General features: G+C 41.3%; 2 protein-coding genes across 4 annotated transcripts in view; one reads left to right on the top strand and one right to left on the bottom strand.

Moving 5' to 3' along the window:
* Positions 1–4,053, top strand: part of IQCK (IQ motif containing K) — a 96,770-nt gene extending 92,717 nt beyond the window's left edge. The window contains exon 9 of the mRNA XM_030210956.1: positions 2,940–4,053. Within this exon, the coding sequence (XP_030066816.1) occupies positions 2,940–3,031 (92 nt within the window). The 3' untranslated portion in view covers positions 3,032–4,053. The remainder of the gene's footprint in view (positions 1–2,939) is intronic.
* GPRC5B (G protein-coupled receptor class C group 5 member B) overlaps positions 1–17,275 on the bottom strand; it is a 55,664-nt gene that overhangs the window by 2,455 nt on the left and 35,934 nt on the right. For 2 of the 3 annotated variants that reach the window (XM_030210953.1, XM_030210955.1), the window contains exons 3-4: positions 13,421–13,535; positions 5,902–8,844 (exon numbers count right to left, since the gene is read on the bottom strand). In XM_030210953.1, coding sequence (XP_030066813.1) covers positions 13,432–13,535 — 104 coding nt within the window. In that variant the 3' untranslated portion in view covers positions 5,902–8,844; positions 13,421–13,431. Of the gene's footprint in view, positions 1–5,901; positions 8,845–13,420; positions 13,536–17,275 lie in introns of those variants that run through there. The other variant, XM_030210954.1, reaches the window with a different exon arrangement.

Here is a 17,275-nt window from a genome sequence, read left to right as displayed (position 1 = left end):
TAAACAGCTCTATGTTGCTTTTGTGTAAGCATACAACTTTTCTTCCCGTTATCCTTAAGAAGGGGGAGGGGATGGTTAATTGTTTTATAAACATATACATCTTACCACCAAAAGGCTATTGATATGATTAATTTTTACTTATTGGGATGTATTAACCACCTTTATGAAGAGATTCACCCACATGGTGTTAATATCTATGCAATCCTATTTGTTCAGTGTTTTCTAGAGATAATAGGCATGCATATCCCTCTGGTACATATGCATTAGGGATATCCTCAGAACTTGACCCACTGCCAGCCTTCAAGGACTAGGAGTGAAGACAAAAGACTTATGGAACAAATTACCCAGTAACCCAAGCATGAGCTTATTGAGATTTTAGAAGAATTGAAAATTGCTCTTTTCCCTCTATCCCTGTTGTAAGATTGTTGGAGAACTCATGTAGATTGTTCCTGGCTAGACCATGAGTCTTGAGTTTGGGTGTGAAAACAACTTCATCCGATAAATTATTTTGAGCTCAAGGCATTAGGGAATATTGTACGGGTTTTCAGAGATTGAATTAGGATACAGACAGACAACCAAGAAGCAATATACTTACTTCAACAATCAGAGAGGAACAGGATTCTATATCCTGAATTGTGAGACTGTCAATGTAGAAATAAGCCTTTATTTACAGAATGATGGCCACATATCTGGCGCGCAATAACTGCCTGCCTGGTGGACACACTGAATCTAATTCTGCATCCTTTGTAGGCTGTAGGGTACACCCTCAAGAGATCTTGTTCAATAAGAAGATCCCTCAGTTCTGTTCCAGAATAGGGACAATCTACCTTTCTCCACTGGCGAGAGGTCTTCCTATATAAATATTCTCTAATATCTCTAATAACAAAAACATTTCTGAAACAAGCAAACCAGGCAACCATGATTCTAATAGCCCCATTGTAGCCAAGGCAGGCTTGGCTCTGTCTCTCGTTTTGGATATTTCCTTAAGTAAGTACTTCAGTAAACATTTACTAAAAAAAAAAAAAGTCTAGTTCTGTGAAAACTGATCACTCAGGATCTGGTGATGATACTACATTCCAAGATCAAGGCCCTAGCCCTCACAGTTTGGATGCTGAGGGGTTAACATTGGCTTACTGGAATGTACAGTGTTTCTCAAAGTCCTGTTGGCTTTTAGAAGAGATTCTACTAGGAGATTTTAAATGGAAGAGGTGTGGCATTGGTGCCGAGATAAGACCCTGGATTTGTTTTTCTGTCCAACACAAAAACTGTTTGAATACCTCTACATCTCTCCGAGTCAGATCTCGAAACCAACTTTATTTGGATACACCTTGGTGCACTTGGCAACTGTCACCATCATGCAGAAGGTAAATCCTTTTTTGTACAGCCTTTTGTCATTTGCTTTATGCAGGGCTTACTTCTACCGAAGCCTCCTATCAAGCCACGCACAGTCTTGTGGGACCTCAATATTGTTCTTACTTAGCTAATGAAAGGTCTTTTAGAGCCACTTAATAATACCCGTCATCTGAAGTACGTACCATGGAAAGTCTGATTTTTGGTGGTGAGCAATTTGGCTTACACAGTAAATGCGCTCCACCCTCTAATAACTGATCCACATTACACAAGACTTTGCAGCAAGAGTGGTTCCATGCACCCATCCAACGTTGTTTCCCAGGGTAGTGTTGGCATTCCATCTTAACCATCAATAGTCTTGCCAATGTTTTTTTTTCTCCCCAGATCTCATGCCCAGAAAGGTGAAAGCATACTTTACACTTTGGAATGGAAGAGAGCCTTGTCCGTCTCTCTGGTGCAGACTAAAGTCCATAGAAAGGGCCACCTGGCTTTTGATTTCTTTTGACCTTGACAGGATAGGAGCTGCCATTGGTAAATGCAGTTTCCAACTACATCGAGAAAGCTGCATGTATTTTCCTTCACTTATGCCCAGGCAGGCCTGGCCGAAGAGCAATGGTTCTCGACCTTTCTTCTGCTGTGACACCTGACAAGCCAATTTTCATGTAAACACTGGAAGTTACAGCTGAGAAAAAAAAAAGCTTAAAAAGTTCATGGATAAGTTTATGCAAGGGAAATGCAAAATATTCTTAAACAGAATTTATTTTTTTTTTAAATAATTGTTATAATTAAAATTATTAAATTCTCAAAAAGTTTCAATTTTCACTTTATTATTGAGAAATCTGGGACAGGTGTGTTGTATAATTTTGTGTTTATACTAGTGTTTGATCAGCTGTCTATTTGTTCCAAATGTGGGTCTGTAAGAGCAGTATAATATTCCTCTTCATAGTGTCGGTCTTGAGTAATATATACTACATTAGGAAAGCATCTGTAGAAATTTCCTTATGTTGAATGTCTTCCCCATGTGCATAACACTGGGGGGGGGGGGGGGGTCCTGGCCTTGTGTTAAGGTTGCAGTGTGGTAGATTGCAGAAATTTATGCCACTCTGTTCTTGCTGAATTTGTTGGCTCACTTTTATTTATTTATTTTTCCAGATTAGGCCACTGTCAGACAACCAGTACCAGCAGTGCAGGGGATACTTTCTTTCAGTGACTCATTTTCCAAAGACATAGGGTTATTCTTAAGTTTTTCAGCTGTAGGTTATATTACTACAGGCGATATCATTCTGTGGTTTTCTTCTTTGTACTGTGGTACGGTTTTCCTGGGTGTTTCAAATGGAAGAGCAATCACCTTGAAGAAGATTTTTGACTTGAAGCCTGCTGTAAGGATTTGGTCAGGATTCTGCAGTGTTCTTCCCTGTTTTGGGTCAAAGCAGATGTCTATCCTTGTTTCTGATGGCAAAGTCTTCCCTATAAACAGAAGTAGTCTAACAAGACCATGTTATATTGCTAGAGCAAAATAAAAAAAGTGTTATGCTCTGAATGTGATGGACATTTAATTACAGCTAATCTTCTACTTCTGTTCTATTTAGTACGAAGAAAATACAAGAAACAGTCCAGCAAAAGTTCAGCTAGTAGACCTTCTAGTATTGTACTTCCAGCAAACCCACAGAACCAGTTTTAACACTGAGCATTTATATCTACTAGATCTACCTGTTGGGAACACATCCAATCCCCATAGACAAATGTATCCGACAATAAAGGATATATACATTACAGCTCATCAGCAGAACCTTAGAAAATACAGCTCACCGTTATCTACTCAGAAAAGGCTGTGCGTGTTTGCTTTTGATTTACGTCCTGTCCTCTGGTCATTAGCTGATGAAAAACTGTAGTATGGTTCCATTTTGTATAAAATTGGTGAACGACAACAGACCCTGAATCACATTCTGTATTTTTACACTTTGAAGACATGCCTTATTAAAATATGTCCTATTCTGGGACCACCTTTTTATGCAATTCCTGGCATACTCAGGCTTTGTGTGATCAGGATTCTAGCGAGGACAAACACAGCATTTACTTAAAATCATCTCACTTTTTACATAGTGATTTTCATTTCATTTTTTGAAGAATCTTCTGCTTAGTAATGTGAGGAACCATGACAACTTTTTTCTTGCTAACACGGCTTTACAGCTATGCTTGTTAATACAAGTCTTAAAATCTATGCCTGTGGTTTCTCATGACCTTATGCTAGGTCTGTTCTCCTGCGATAAAAGATGAGCTTTGCTAAGAGTTGGATGCTGCTGTTGCCCCCCCCCAAAAAAATGTCAACTGAAAATGAACAGTATTCTGGGCCTGGCTTCCAACATCACGCAGTATGCTGGTAATCCTAGAAATACTACAGTTCTGAGCTTTTAGCTCATTTTAAAAGGACAAAAAAAAAAACCTGATGCATTAGAACATCTTCAAAGTACAATAAAAGTTCTTGTCTGCTATAAAAAATTCTAGGGAATGATGGTGAGAAATAGAGAACAAATTAAGGGCTCTGTTTACTAAGGTGCAGGAGCCTTTTTGCATTCTATGTAGGCACCCATAGTAATGTTGTGGGTGCCTACACAGCACATGCTAAAAGCACAAATGTGCCTCTAATGCAGCTTAGTAAACGGAGCCCTCAGTAACCTACTGTAACCTCTCTGAGCACACCACTCGTACTCTCATCCACTCTCGCCTTGACTACTGCAACCTACTCCTCACTGGCCTCCCACTTAACCATCTATCCCCCCTTCAATCCGTTCAGAACTCTGCTGCCTATCTTATCTTCCACCTAGACTGATACCACCCCTCTCCTCAAGTCACTTCACTGGCTTCCGATCAGGTACCGCATACAGTTCAAGCTTCTCCTAGTAACCTACAAATGCACTCAGTCTGCAGCCCCTCATTACCTCTGTACCCTCATCTCCCTTTACGCTCCCACCCGTACCTCCGCTCACAGGACAAATCCCTCCTCTCAGTACCCTTCTCCACCACTGCCAACTCCAGGCTCCGCCCTTTCTGCCTCGCCTCACCCCATGCTTGGAATAAACTCCCTGAGCCCATACGCCAAGCCCCCTCCCTGCCCATCTTCAAATCCTTGCTCAAAGCCCACCTCTTCAATGTCGCTTTCAGCACCTAACCATTGTACCTCTATCCAGGAAATCTAGACTGCCCCCAATTTGATTGACTGCACTTTTTGTCCTTTAGATTGTAAGCTCCTTCGAGCAGGGACTGTCCGCTCTGTTAAATTGTACAGCGCTGCGTAACCCTAGTGCTTAGAAATGTTAAGTAGTAGTACTACTACTGAGAAATGATAAAAAATACCCAATTCTTAGCAGGAGGTGTGGTCAAAGGGTTTACAAAATCCATCCACCGATAAGAACCATTCAGTAAGAAGGAAATCCTTTGGTTTCTTAGCTGTAGCACTTATTTGATTTTCTGGTTAAATCTGCTGTGTTAACAGAGAAACGCACAGCAAGGCAGTATAGCTTTCCAAGTGTCATGTCCTCAGGCAGACTGCTGATATCACTTTTGATCAGATTTTTCTAAACTTCTGCTTCAGTCATTAGGGCAAGACTGCAGAAATATTTAAAGTATATGGATTCTTGTTAGTCTTCCTGTTTATTAGTGACCTTAAAAAAATTTTTTTAGAAATGTTCTGCGAAAGTGAGGTCAGGCTAATTCCTAATGCATCAGATTCCACAGAAAATTCAGCAGCAATAGCTTAAAAAGTACTTGGGGTTTAGAATTCATCAGATTTACTGAGTCAAGTTACCACAAACTTGTAAGTAAATAGTAAAGCCTTTATTTTTTTTTTTTTGTTGTGGTTAAGAACAGCATTTGAAAATAAAAACATTTGCCCATGCTTTACATTTTTTTCATTTTAAATTCTTATGTACAGCCATTAATGGTACATTTGATTGTCTTGAATTCCTTCAGAATCTACTTCAGAAGTTACCAGAATGAGCAGACAGCAGGAAAAAAATAGGCATCTTAAAAAAACACATTAATATGTAATAATATCAAAACATGAGCCATCATAAAAAGCACTGGATGCGAGATCCTGGAAGCTGGTAGCACTGTTGAATCATTTCAATATGAAAGCTAAAGTGTCCCCTTCTACATAGACTAGAACCATCAAACTCAATGAAAAGCTCCTGTAGCCTTTCATCATTTCCATTTCAATACAAAAAAAACAACCATTTTGCCATGTGATCCTGTACATTTCTTTAGCAAGTAAAAATGTTTTGGCATAAAGGCATTTTTAAATGAAATTGACAGGAGTTACCGATTGGATTTAAAAATTAAAAAAAAAAGGATGCCAGCATATAGATAAGAACTCAATGTGAGCCTCTAAATGTTGCCCTTTAAAAAAAAAAAATAAAAAATCCCAGGAATTCCCTCCTACGCCATGGGCTTCCAGTTCAATCACAAGCAGACTCCTGGGGGAACCTCACCCAGTCAGGTTTTCAGGATATCTACAACAAATATTCATGAGTTATTTGCACACACTACCTCCTTGGTATGCAGTGTATTGCCTATTCATTGTGGATATCCTGAAAATCAAACTGGCTGGGGTTCCCCCAGGACAAGTTTGAGAACCCCTACTCTAGGCTATGGTGCCATAAGCTATAAATTGCAATTGTCCAGGATGTTTTCCCCTTTTTATCCCCTCCTGGTTCACTCAACTCAATTGTGCAATAGACCTGGAACTCCTGCAACCATGAGCCTAAAATCTGGCCACCTGGTGTTTTCACTGCTCAATGATGGGGTAAAATGCCTGCTTTCTACAAGGGCTGTGAACACTATCTCCAAAGCATCCCCAGCTAGCCTGGGAAGTGAACCAAGGTCCTCCACACAGCAGCATGCACTGATGACTACAAAGCCTAATATTGACACCATGTCTAGAATAGAGTCTACCTGCAGTAATCAGTCTTGTGCTATCCAATTCCCTAATTTGTTTTTGTCTTCAGTTAATCAACATAATAGCTCTCTTTATAATACCAATTCCTCCAATGTTAGAACTACAGCAGCTCACTGTAATTACAATTCATGCCTGGCAGAAAGACAAGAGTTATAAATCAGTAACTCAGCATTGTTAGAATCTCTCAATTTTCTGAGCCAGCTGGAAGCAGCAAAGTGTGGTTTTGGCTTGCTGCGATTTATATTTAAAATAATCTTAAATCTTCCCTAACCCGAACCTACTGTATTATCAGCTGCTTTCAAAAAGATAAGGGGCCCTTATCTGGTGGCGATCAGCGTTTGGCTGACTGCCACAGTTTGAAACCCATAAATGCAATGCCGGTGCCATGTCCAGGCTCTGGCATTAAATTTCTGGGTATAGGGAGCCAGTTAAGTGTTATATTTGGCACTTAACTAGCTATGAAGAACCGCATAAAGATAGGACTACATCTTATGCAGTTATCTTAACCTGATGTGGTTGAATATCAGTACTTACTGGCTAAGTTCTGATTCTGCCCCCAAACACCCCCAAAATAGCCAGTTCAGCTTGAGCACCAAATTGGGGCATCTTCAGCAGCACTATTTGGTTAAGTGCCCCAGACGGCTATTTAAATGGCCAGGAGCCTCTCCTGCCATTAAATCATTTTGAATAATCAGGGCCCAAGTTCCTATATTCAGGAAATAGAAAATTCTCATGTCTCATGGGTATAGCCAGAAATGGCAGCGCGACATTGACAAATTCCATATGGAATGCGGTTCAAGCCAGGGGAAGCGTGAAATACATGGAGGTAGGAAAAAATAAATGTAGACATTAAGAAACAAATCTCCGCAAGAATCTACAGTACCTAGCAGAACAGCGAAGATGACTCAAAAATCAGTGGACGACGTTCCACGTGAAAAAATCTTTACTGAGCGATGAACAAGACCCGACACAACTGTGTTGGGTCTTGTTCATCACTCAAAGATTTTTTCCTCTGGTAGGAAAAATAATCCACATCACAGAAGTAGTTCTTTCTTCCTAAAGGAAACAAAACATACCTGGGTTTAAAGTGTACACATATGGTTTGCTACAGACTCTTGTTTTGGATTCTTAAGGCTTTCCTCCAACTCTCACCAGTTTTGTCTTTTGATCCATAGCAGGGCCAAGCTGCTTCACACTTGAACTTCTAGAGGCCATCTTTAAGTGATTGTGGGGAGGAAAGGAAAACCAAGACCCACACATAAGTGAATAAGGCTTGCCAAGAGTTTCGCTCAGTTCCTTCTGTACTTTATTTATCATGTGAAACAATTGGAACGGAGAGGGTAGATCTTTTAGAACAGTACATACCAAACAGATCTTGCTTATATACTCAGCAGCCCTCATATAAACCTTCAGGCTCACATTTCTTTAATAGATTGGAGTAAGGTTGAACAAACAGTGTTGACCGAGTGGCAGTTTGTTACATATGCGATGCAAAAATTATTAAAAAAAAAAAAAAAAAAAGGATGTCCTGCCATTACAATAAAAACTATTGCAAAAAATTGGTCTTACATTAACTTTTTGTGCCATTACAAGAAAATAAACTCTTTGTCAAATTATTCCACAAAACTCCCCCTCCAAGAAAAAAAAAACCTGCTAGAGTCCTACTAATTCGGCCTGAACATCCTTATGGACACACACGTCTCATAACAGTTCTAAGATTTCTAATAGTTACAACCCCTTGTCGGCTGCAACTCAGCTCCTACATGAATTATTTCTCCTATATGAAACTTCAAACGCAAGGTTTTTCAACGAGTGAGAGAATGAGGCATGTTAAATCTCAATGGACTCCATTCAGAAGGAATTTCCAGTTTTTGCTCATTTTCAAATCTTCTCACTGGAAGTTCCACCCATGAAGTGCATTGCACACACCACACACATTACAGGCATATCTACCAAATTACAAAAATTGGTAAATCAAACAAGTAGGTCATTGCTTTTCTATAGCTTCCAGGACCCTGCAAGCTTTGGCGGTGCACCTTTAAATGTATTTTACATCAGAAAATGCAATACTAAAAGTTGACTTCTCATAACATTTACGAACAGAAATTTGACAGTGAAGGAGCAAGAAACCTGGTTTTCATTCAGTAGCAGCAGATTATATTAGGAAAGGGAGTATTTTGCAAGCAAAAAACTAGAAAGAAAAAGCAAGCGTTTCCTGGCATGTTACAGTTTGCAGGCTTGCTGCTGCTACCTTAGAATGTCTATTTTAAACTAACTTCAGATTTCTTTTTGACAAAAGTTTGCCCTTTCTAGTTAACTTAAATCAGTTCAATGCGCTTCATATTTACATAAAATCCTAACATTACTCAGGATTTCCAAAGCTCTTGGGTGTTTCTTGGCTTTGTTCTGCTACTTTTATTGAGTCATCCCTCAAAAATATCGCCAGGGGACTAAAATTTGTCCTAGTGTCTCTTAATCCCTGGCATCTCTGGCTTTTCACCAGTGGTGTCTTCCAGTGTAACTTGGCGGAGCGGTTGGATCTGGAAATAAGGATAACATACCCATAACTAACACCATACTACTCAGAGATCATTGTTACTTAGATAAACTGCAGCATTAGTATTTGCAAAACAAAAGATGGAAAAGAACCTTGAATTGTCTCCTATACACACACTCTCATAAGGTTATAGCTCCCAAGGGCATGGATTATTCCCCCCCCCCCCCCCCCTTTTACAACAGGTACTCCCTTGTTTAAATGCTCATGGCATACATCAAATTTGATTTCATCGTCTACAAACATAAAGGCTGATATATTTCTAAAGGGGACCTCAGAACCTGTTTTGAGCACTTGACTTAGTCCCATCCCCGTTTGTAGCACCCAAAGGCATGCAGGCTATTTCTCATTCTAGTAGGCTAGTGTAAAAGGACTTTAACACTGCTGCTATATATTTTTTAAAAACCTTAATAGCTATCATGTGTTTTCTTTAAATACATAAAAACAATTGTAATTTACCCAGCCACAACATACAGCTATAAATTTTTCATCTAGAATCAAAATGTGAAAAACGGCGCCACTACCCTCCGTCCCAGAATGATAGAACATACTGATGAGAATTTTTGTTTGTTTTTTCCTCCATTGACTTTGTATTAATAAAAAACTTAGAACATTACGGCAAAGACCATATAGTTCATCAAATCAGTCCATCCAAAACTCCTGCTCAAGCTCTACGATCCTTCCTCTCTGTACCTGTCCAATGCTTTCTCAAATCAGATATAGTCCGTCTCAATCACCTTTATTGGGAGGGCTGTTCCATGCATTCATACCCTTTCAGTAAAGAATATTCTCTTACATTACTCCTGGTCTTCCCAGGTTCATCCTCATTCCAGAGCCTCCTTTCCATCGAGAGAGACCTACCTCCTGTGCACTAATACCTTGGAGGTACATAAATGTCTCTACGACTCTATTCCACCTCCTCCTCTTACTGTACAAAGATTAATTGGGCTGATATTCAAAACAAGATTACACATTCACTGGCAGCCAGTGACCATATAAATTCACTATGGTAGTATCCATGTTAAGTTTTAAAAAAAACAACTCGGCTGAAAATCTGACTGAACAGCATGACACTTGTGTATGAAGTAGCTGGGTTTGGGGCAGGACGAGGTGGTTAAAATCATCCATTCTGTGGTGCTATTCAGACATTGTGTGGGCTGCTGCTAAAATAGTACAAATAGTGTGACCACTGCCTATACAGAGAGTGATGCTGAATATATGGATTAAATTAAACTTATTCCGGTCACTGCAACCGCTAAAAATTATGATTAGGCTCTGGTTTGACCAGTACCACCAAAAGACTAACACAGAACTGCCTTCACAACAGACTCCCAGTCTCCCCGTTGTATAACAAGTGGAAAAAGCATGCAAAGCATAACTTATGGAATTCTTTCCAATGCCTTTCTGTGTGCAGGAGGGCGCGTGTGTTACATGTAGAAAAGGACTCTGCACATGGCGTGTTCAGCTCCAGTCCTCAAGGACTACAAACCAGTCTAGTTTTGAGGACCTTTCTGATAAATATGCAGATTATATGAATTTGGGATATTCTGAAAATCACAGCCCACAAGGTCGGCAGATGCTCACTTGTGCCACCTCCAAATCACCTTCTGCAGAAACAAATATCCCTGAACATGAAAGCTGCTAAGTGCACATGAAGAAAGTAAGACAGCTCAATACAGATCAGATGTCTCCAAGACAAACACCATTACCACATCTGTAGTAACAGTTTTTGTTAGATAAGTCTAGTGTGGCTTGAAATATCAAAGCACTGTTGAGAGTGCATGGCAGGGATAGGAGATTACTTGTGCTTTTTGACATGTGAAAAGACGACTTTGCTGTCCACATTAAATTAGTGTTATTAGTCACTAGGACCTCTGCCCTCCCTAGCCCCCTCTTAACGGGATTCTTGTACCCATGGCAAAATTACTGTATGATTATGGTATTTGAACTGCAGTAAAATTACAAAAGCAAGAGTGTGCATCTGACCTATGGGGGGGGGGGGGGAAGGGGGGAGGGGGAACCCCACAACAAAGTGTGAGCTAATGGCTTGCAATGCTGTGTTTGCTTCTTAGCCTGAACTATGTAACCCAAAATATCCAGCAACATACCACATGCTTCCTACGTCTTCAATGTGCAAGGTACAGTATGGACTGACATACAATTAAAAAAAAAAGTTCACATCAGCGTACTGTTCACAGGTGAATTTAGGAAGCATAGCATAGTGTAGTGTGATTGCATGGAAAGTTACGTGCAAGATATATACTGCTCCTCAAGCAGCAAACCAAGTGGGACAGCAGCATACAAAAACCACAATACTGACCCCACTAATAAAATATTGCGCAATAAGTCAGCATGACTAATAAGAGGAAAAGACCTCAGAACTTATAATTCCCTCGATAGAAATCATAGGTTTAAAAAAGAAAAAAAAAAACCCTCATTATCTCAAATTTCTCTTTACACTGTAAATAGTATCCAAAATGTTTAAAAACAAAATGTAACGACATGTGAATTAGTATGCGGTAACTTACCAGACGAGTGCAACACCTGCTACTGCAGTGGCACAATTGCTGCATGCTAATTCGTGCATGACCGCTTGATATATTGGGGGCAGGAAGTAAGTGGATCATGGGTGGAGAATGATCACAGTCTGCATACTGCAGTAGCCTGCGGTACTTAATGCAGGTTTGCCTACCAGTTCTTCAAGATGAGGCGCAAATCCACAATTCTGGGAATAGCATGTATAGAATGTTTGTACGTTTGGGAAGCTCGCCAGGTGCCCTTGGCCTGGATTGGCCGCTGTCGTGGACAGGATGCTGGGCTCGATGGACCCTTGGTCTTTTCCCAGTGTGGGCATTACTTATGTAATAGCGCCCGGGTTTAAACACCACTACTGACATTTCCATGTGATAATGCAGAGGACATGCTGGCCACACCCCCAACTGTTACTGCGCAGTCTCTACACTTACCGTGACATGGTAAGTGCAAAAGAAATCCCACAAAACCTTAAATGTGGTTTAGGAAACATGTCCTCTAAGTTACTACATTTGGATTTAAAATGACAAAAATATATAAAAATGTTGATTACCTCAAAATTCTCCTATTAGTATAACCAAGCCTCTCTCCCTTGTAGTTCTGAGGCCCTTACTCACACTCACTAATTTTCCACTATTTATTAGTAGAGTCTATTTGTGGTTTTGCACAGTTCAAGGAAGAATGAGTACCATGCAAAGCAGAGGGCAGCCTGCAATGTGTGTTTTGGTATACAAAATTAGTAAAATCCAAATCAACAATCCCAACTAGCCACTCCAGGCTAGATTTACATTTCATACATACCTCTTCCATCCACCAGTATGATCTGCTCCTCTCCCCTCCCTCATTGCCAGGAGGAAAACAACACTTCTTACCCAAGTCTGCCTCCTCTTTGGCCAGCTTCAAACTGGATGTCTGAATGTGTGGTATTTCAGGGTCTCACCTGACTACAGGGTCCTGAACACAATACAGATTAAGCTGGCACAGCAGAAAGCAGACAAGAAGCACTGCTCACGTCCCTGCGGAGGTGACAGAGGCAGTGTTTTGAGGGCTGTGGCCAGAAATGTTGAAGGATTCTCCATAGCGGAGAAACTGAATGAATTCTTTGCCTCCGTCTTTACAGAAGAAGATGTAAGCGATCTGCCTGTACCGGAAATGGTTTTCAAGGGTGATGATGTGGAGGAATTGAAAGAAATCTCGATTAACCTGGAATATGTACCGAGCCAAACTGACAAATGAAAGAGTAGCAAATCACCTGGACCGGATGGCATACATCCAAGGGTACTCAAAGAACTCAAACATGAAATTGCTGCTCTGCTGTTAGTAATATGTAACCTATCATTAAAATCATCTGTAGTACTTGAAGACTGGAGGGTGGCCAATGTGATGCTGCTTATTAAAAAGGGTTCTAGGGGTGATCCGGGAAATTATAGCCTGACGTCGGTGCCAGGCAAAAACAGACACAAGAATTTGACCCGATGTTGCCACATACCTCGGATTATTATGGGGTGGAAGCTTAACATCTCCGGTATTAAGGTTCAGGAAAATCATTGCAAATTTCAGGTCAAGCAGATTTAATCCAACCCCAAAAAGGCATGATTCCAAGAACATTGAACCCCCACCAATCCCAGCTACCATGGAGAAGGAAGGGTGCACTCTCACCCCTAATACTTTGTGTGCCTTTTCCTCTGCATTGTATTTCCACTCATTTAAGATTATTCAGGATATTTGGGGGAATAATTGTAGGGGATGTTCACTGGACAAGCACAATTTGTTTTTTAAAATATAACTACAGATTCCCAGCATAGAGTTTATGAAATATGCGCGGGGTCAAACAATCAAATAGGGTAAAGCAATGTTTGCTAAGTAAAATCCCTACAAGGGAAAAAAGAATCCACACACAAGAGAAATATACCAACTCCATACATACAATAGTTAGAGTTATTTCTTTGAAAGATTTCTCTAAACCAAACAAAAAAATTCAGATATTGTTCTAATCATATTGCAAAGCCAAGTCACATTTTTATACTTACAGTGCCACCATTCAGTACAACTGCCATTTCAGTGGGCTGATATACGTTACTTTCGAAAGGGAGCAGTCGGTCTGTTTCCCAAGCTGGCCGTTACGGAATCCTGCACTTCTCAGAGCTTTTTTGGGAGGGGGGGGGGGGGGGGGGAGGGAAAGAAACGAAAATGTTAGGCTTAAAACTAGAAATAAATGAAACAGAATGCTTTAATTCATTTCAGACCTTTCTTTGGCACACATGTGCCTAAAACAGTGCTTATGTGGAAGCTTTGCATCGTGTGTTTTAAGGGTTATTTTCATAATCTTATTTCAATGGCAAGATGCTCTTCTACCCTCTGTGGGTCTCAGTCAGATAGAGGCTAAAATAGCAGGCATCACTGAGCAGGTTCAGCAGGTGATCCGAGGACAGTTAAGAAGGAAGAAAAAAGTTTTTTTGTTTGTTTTAATACACTGCCTTTCTGTGGATACAAATCAAAGCTGTTTACGTTATTATGTGCAGGTATTTATTTTGTACCTGGGGCAATGGAGGGTTAAGTGACTTGCCAGTCACAAGGAGCTGCAGTGGGAATCGAACTCAGTTCCCCACAATCAGAGTCCGCTGCATGTGCAGGACGTCAGACTCACAGAAACAGAAGCCTGCGCGGCCGCATTGCTGATCTGCAAGGGCAGGCTTCTACATGGAATGTTGCTAGTGGAATAGCAACATTCCATGTAGAATCTCAAACAGTAGCAACAGAATCTCCAATAGTAGCAACATTCCATGTAGAATCTCCAATAGGGAAAGGGAAATGGGGCTTGATATACCGCCTGTCTGAGGTTTTTTTACAACTACATTCAAAGCGGTTTACATATATTCAGGTACTTATTTGTACCTGGGGCAATGGAGGGTTAAGTGAGTTGCCAGTCACAAGGAGCTGCAGTGGGAATTGCACCTGGGGCACCTAAAATTGACACTTTTCTGGTCTGAGAAGCCGGAAAAACACTGATAAGTCTGAGACCAGAGTTGCTGCCGTGCTGCTGCTGTCAGCTGATAGAAAGAGGGAGAATAAAGACAGGAAAGCAGCTGAAGGAAAGAAGGATTGGAGAGAGGGCAGGAGACCAAAGAGAAAGAAAAGGAAAAAAAATACCCCCCCCCAAAAAAAAAAACCCATTTCCAGTAAATTAAGCAATACTACGAAATCCTAAACAATGGGGGGGGGGGGGGGGGGGGGGGGGGTGGGGGGGGGGGGGGGGGGGGGGGGGGGGGGGGGGGGGGGGGAGATGGTGTCTTACTAAGCCACAGTAGAGTTTTTCACCTCATGTAGAAAAGATCAGCTGGCAGTAAACGCCGAGACACCCATTATATTCTATGGGCATCTCTGCGTTTACTGCCAGCTGATTTCTACTGCAGCTTAGTAAATGACCCTTAAAACACTGAAAGCAGTTGAGAAAACATTTTTGATTGTTGCCTAATTTTTCTAAATATGTTCCTACCCATGACATTAAGACTTTTCAATAGATGTGGTTATATTAAACCTTGTTTCTAACCCTTAGCGGCCACATTACTTCACAATACCAATACCATTAAGAGGGGTAATGAAGCTACCCAAGGTGCTATTCTACAAAATGACTAAAAAAAAAAAAATACCTATCTTAAAAAAAAAAAACCCAAAACAAAACAAGCCACAGAACATGCATCTTGAAGATAACAAAACTGACGAAGCAAGCATGAGCTTTCAAGGACCAGAGCCACTTTGTCAGGTGCAGGAGCAATCACATAAGCATTACCATATTGGGACAGATCAAAAGTCCATCAAGCCCAGTACCCTCTTTCAAACAGTCACAAGTATCCTGCAGTGGATTTTCTGACACTTTTTTTTTTAAAGGAACATGTCCAAACCTTTTTTAAAATCCTGCTAAGCTGACTGCTTTTTACCACATTCTTTGGGCACAAAGTCCACTTGCATCTGCTCCAGACCTGCTGTAACTGAAGGCATGTTCATGAAAATACCTTAATTTATGCCCATTTGTGCATTAATATACACATGTACTTGCCAACTTTCTACCTGCACTTTGCCCTAACTCTGCTCCTATGTACATCCACTGGCAAAATATACATGGCTGGTAACACAAAGATTTAGGAGGTAATTTTACAAAGCATCTCCATATGTAAAACTACATTTTATAACGGCCCACGTACTGCATGTAAAGTTGTGTGGGCATGTATGCACACCAAGAAAAGCACATGCACTTTAACGTGGCCTGTGACTGTTACTGGAGTTATAGTTTGGACAGTGTTTCAAGGTACACATATCTACACAGACTGCATAGAGAAAGTTGCACCTAACTTGGAACAGGTGTAACTGTCTATAGTATCTGGAGATTGATTGAAAGACCATAATCTCTAGATTATAAGGACTCATGTGTAAGCTCCACTGCCGAAACACTATCTGTGTAGAAGTCCATGTGTATTTTAATGAAGTAGACTACCTCGCATCCTTCTGGTGTGGTCATTTCCCACCTCATTTGCCCTGTTGATTTACTGTGTGGGACTTGGGTTCTTCTTTTTTGTGTTCTTTTTTTTTTTTTTTGGGGGGGGGGGGGGGGGGGGTTAAGTGTGCTTGCTTTTTATATGCACACAGATCCATAAATTTTCAGAGTAATTTTAGGTAAATGCATTCAAATTTTCATATATATATATATATATATATATATATATATATATATATATATATATACATATACACACACACATACATACATATCTACTATAATAAAACTCACCCTCAACGTTCTGAAGACAACGTTCTGAAGTCACTCAGTCACTCACTGAAGGGTTCATGGATTCATGGTGGTGAAGCCACAACACTGACCATGTCTCTCTGGCCCCGCCCTCGCATGACGGACCAATCAGAAAAAACACACTCAACATTCTGAAACACAAAGGACCATCACAACACCGTTCCCAGGCAACACTAGGGCAACGTAAGATGGACCAATCAGAGGAAACTACGTGACAATAAGGGAGGAGCATTCCCCAGCAGAATGGCTCATTATCTGTGCAGCACGGAGAGCACAGAACCAGCGCTGGAACGAGAGAAGAATATTCCTGCTGTGGGTATGTGCAAAAATAGACCGGGGTGGGGGGGGGGTGGAGGGGGGGAGAAATTTTTAAATGCCTAATGCCAGTACTGAAGAGTGCCAGAGGGCCTATAGCACAGACTATATTTGGGATCGCTTGACATGGAGTCAGAGGAGCCGGAAAACAACGTGCCCGTCACCATCTGGGACGTGGGCGAACAGGACAAGCTGCGGCCCAGCTGGAAGGATTACCCGCAACCCAGCCAGCAGCAAACAGCGACCAAGGAAGGGGGAGGAGTACTCCTTCGCTGCCTAGGAATCGCTGGAGACTGGCTGCCAAACTAATGAAACAACCGCACACCGACGCACCACCTCCATCATTCGAAAGGCATCCACTCTTTCTTCAAGAGAAATGCAAACTAATAATACAAAACAAACAAGAATACATGGTTTCTCAGGTGGCTTCAGGTAACTCCCCACCCCCTTCCTCTTCCCCTTTTGCCGAAGCGGCCAAGGACGGCCCAACCATCCCCAGCCTCAGGCAAGTTGTCTCCCACCTCGGGGATTCCCCGAGCACCCGGAAAAAGACGGCGCTGATTCCTGCAGCGCATAAATGTTCCAGCATTCCCCTGCAGCCGGCCTGAAATGGACCAAACATACCGGATCACCCCCGACGGCCCGAGACCGTGCTCTTCTCCCTTCCGCCAACTTAAAACAACCATCCCCGTCCTCAGGCAAGCCGTCACCCACCTCCAGGATGCCCAGAAACCCAGCCCAATGGAAAAAGATGGCGCTGCTTCCA

The sequence above is a fragment of the Microcaecilia unicolor genome, chromosome 8 (assembly GCF_901765095.1).
Source record: "Microcaecilia unicolor chromosome 8, aMicUni1.1, whole genome shotgun sequence".
NCBI classification, from domain to species: domain Eukaryota; kingdom Metazoa; phylum Chordata; class Amphibia; order Gymnophiona; family Siphonopidae; genus Microcaecilia; species Microcaecilia unicolor.
This window is presented reverse-complemented; position numbering and strand designations above follow the sequence as displayed.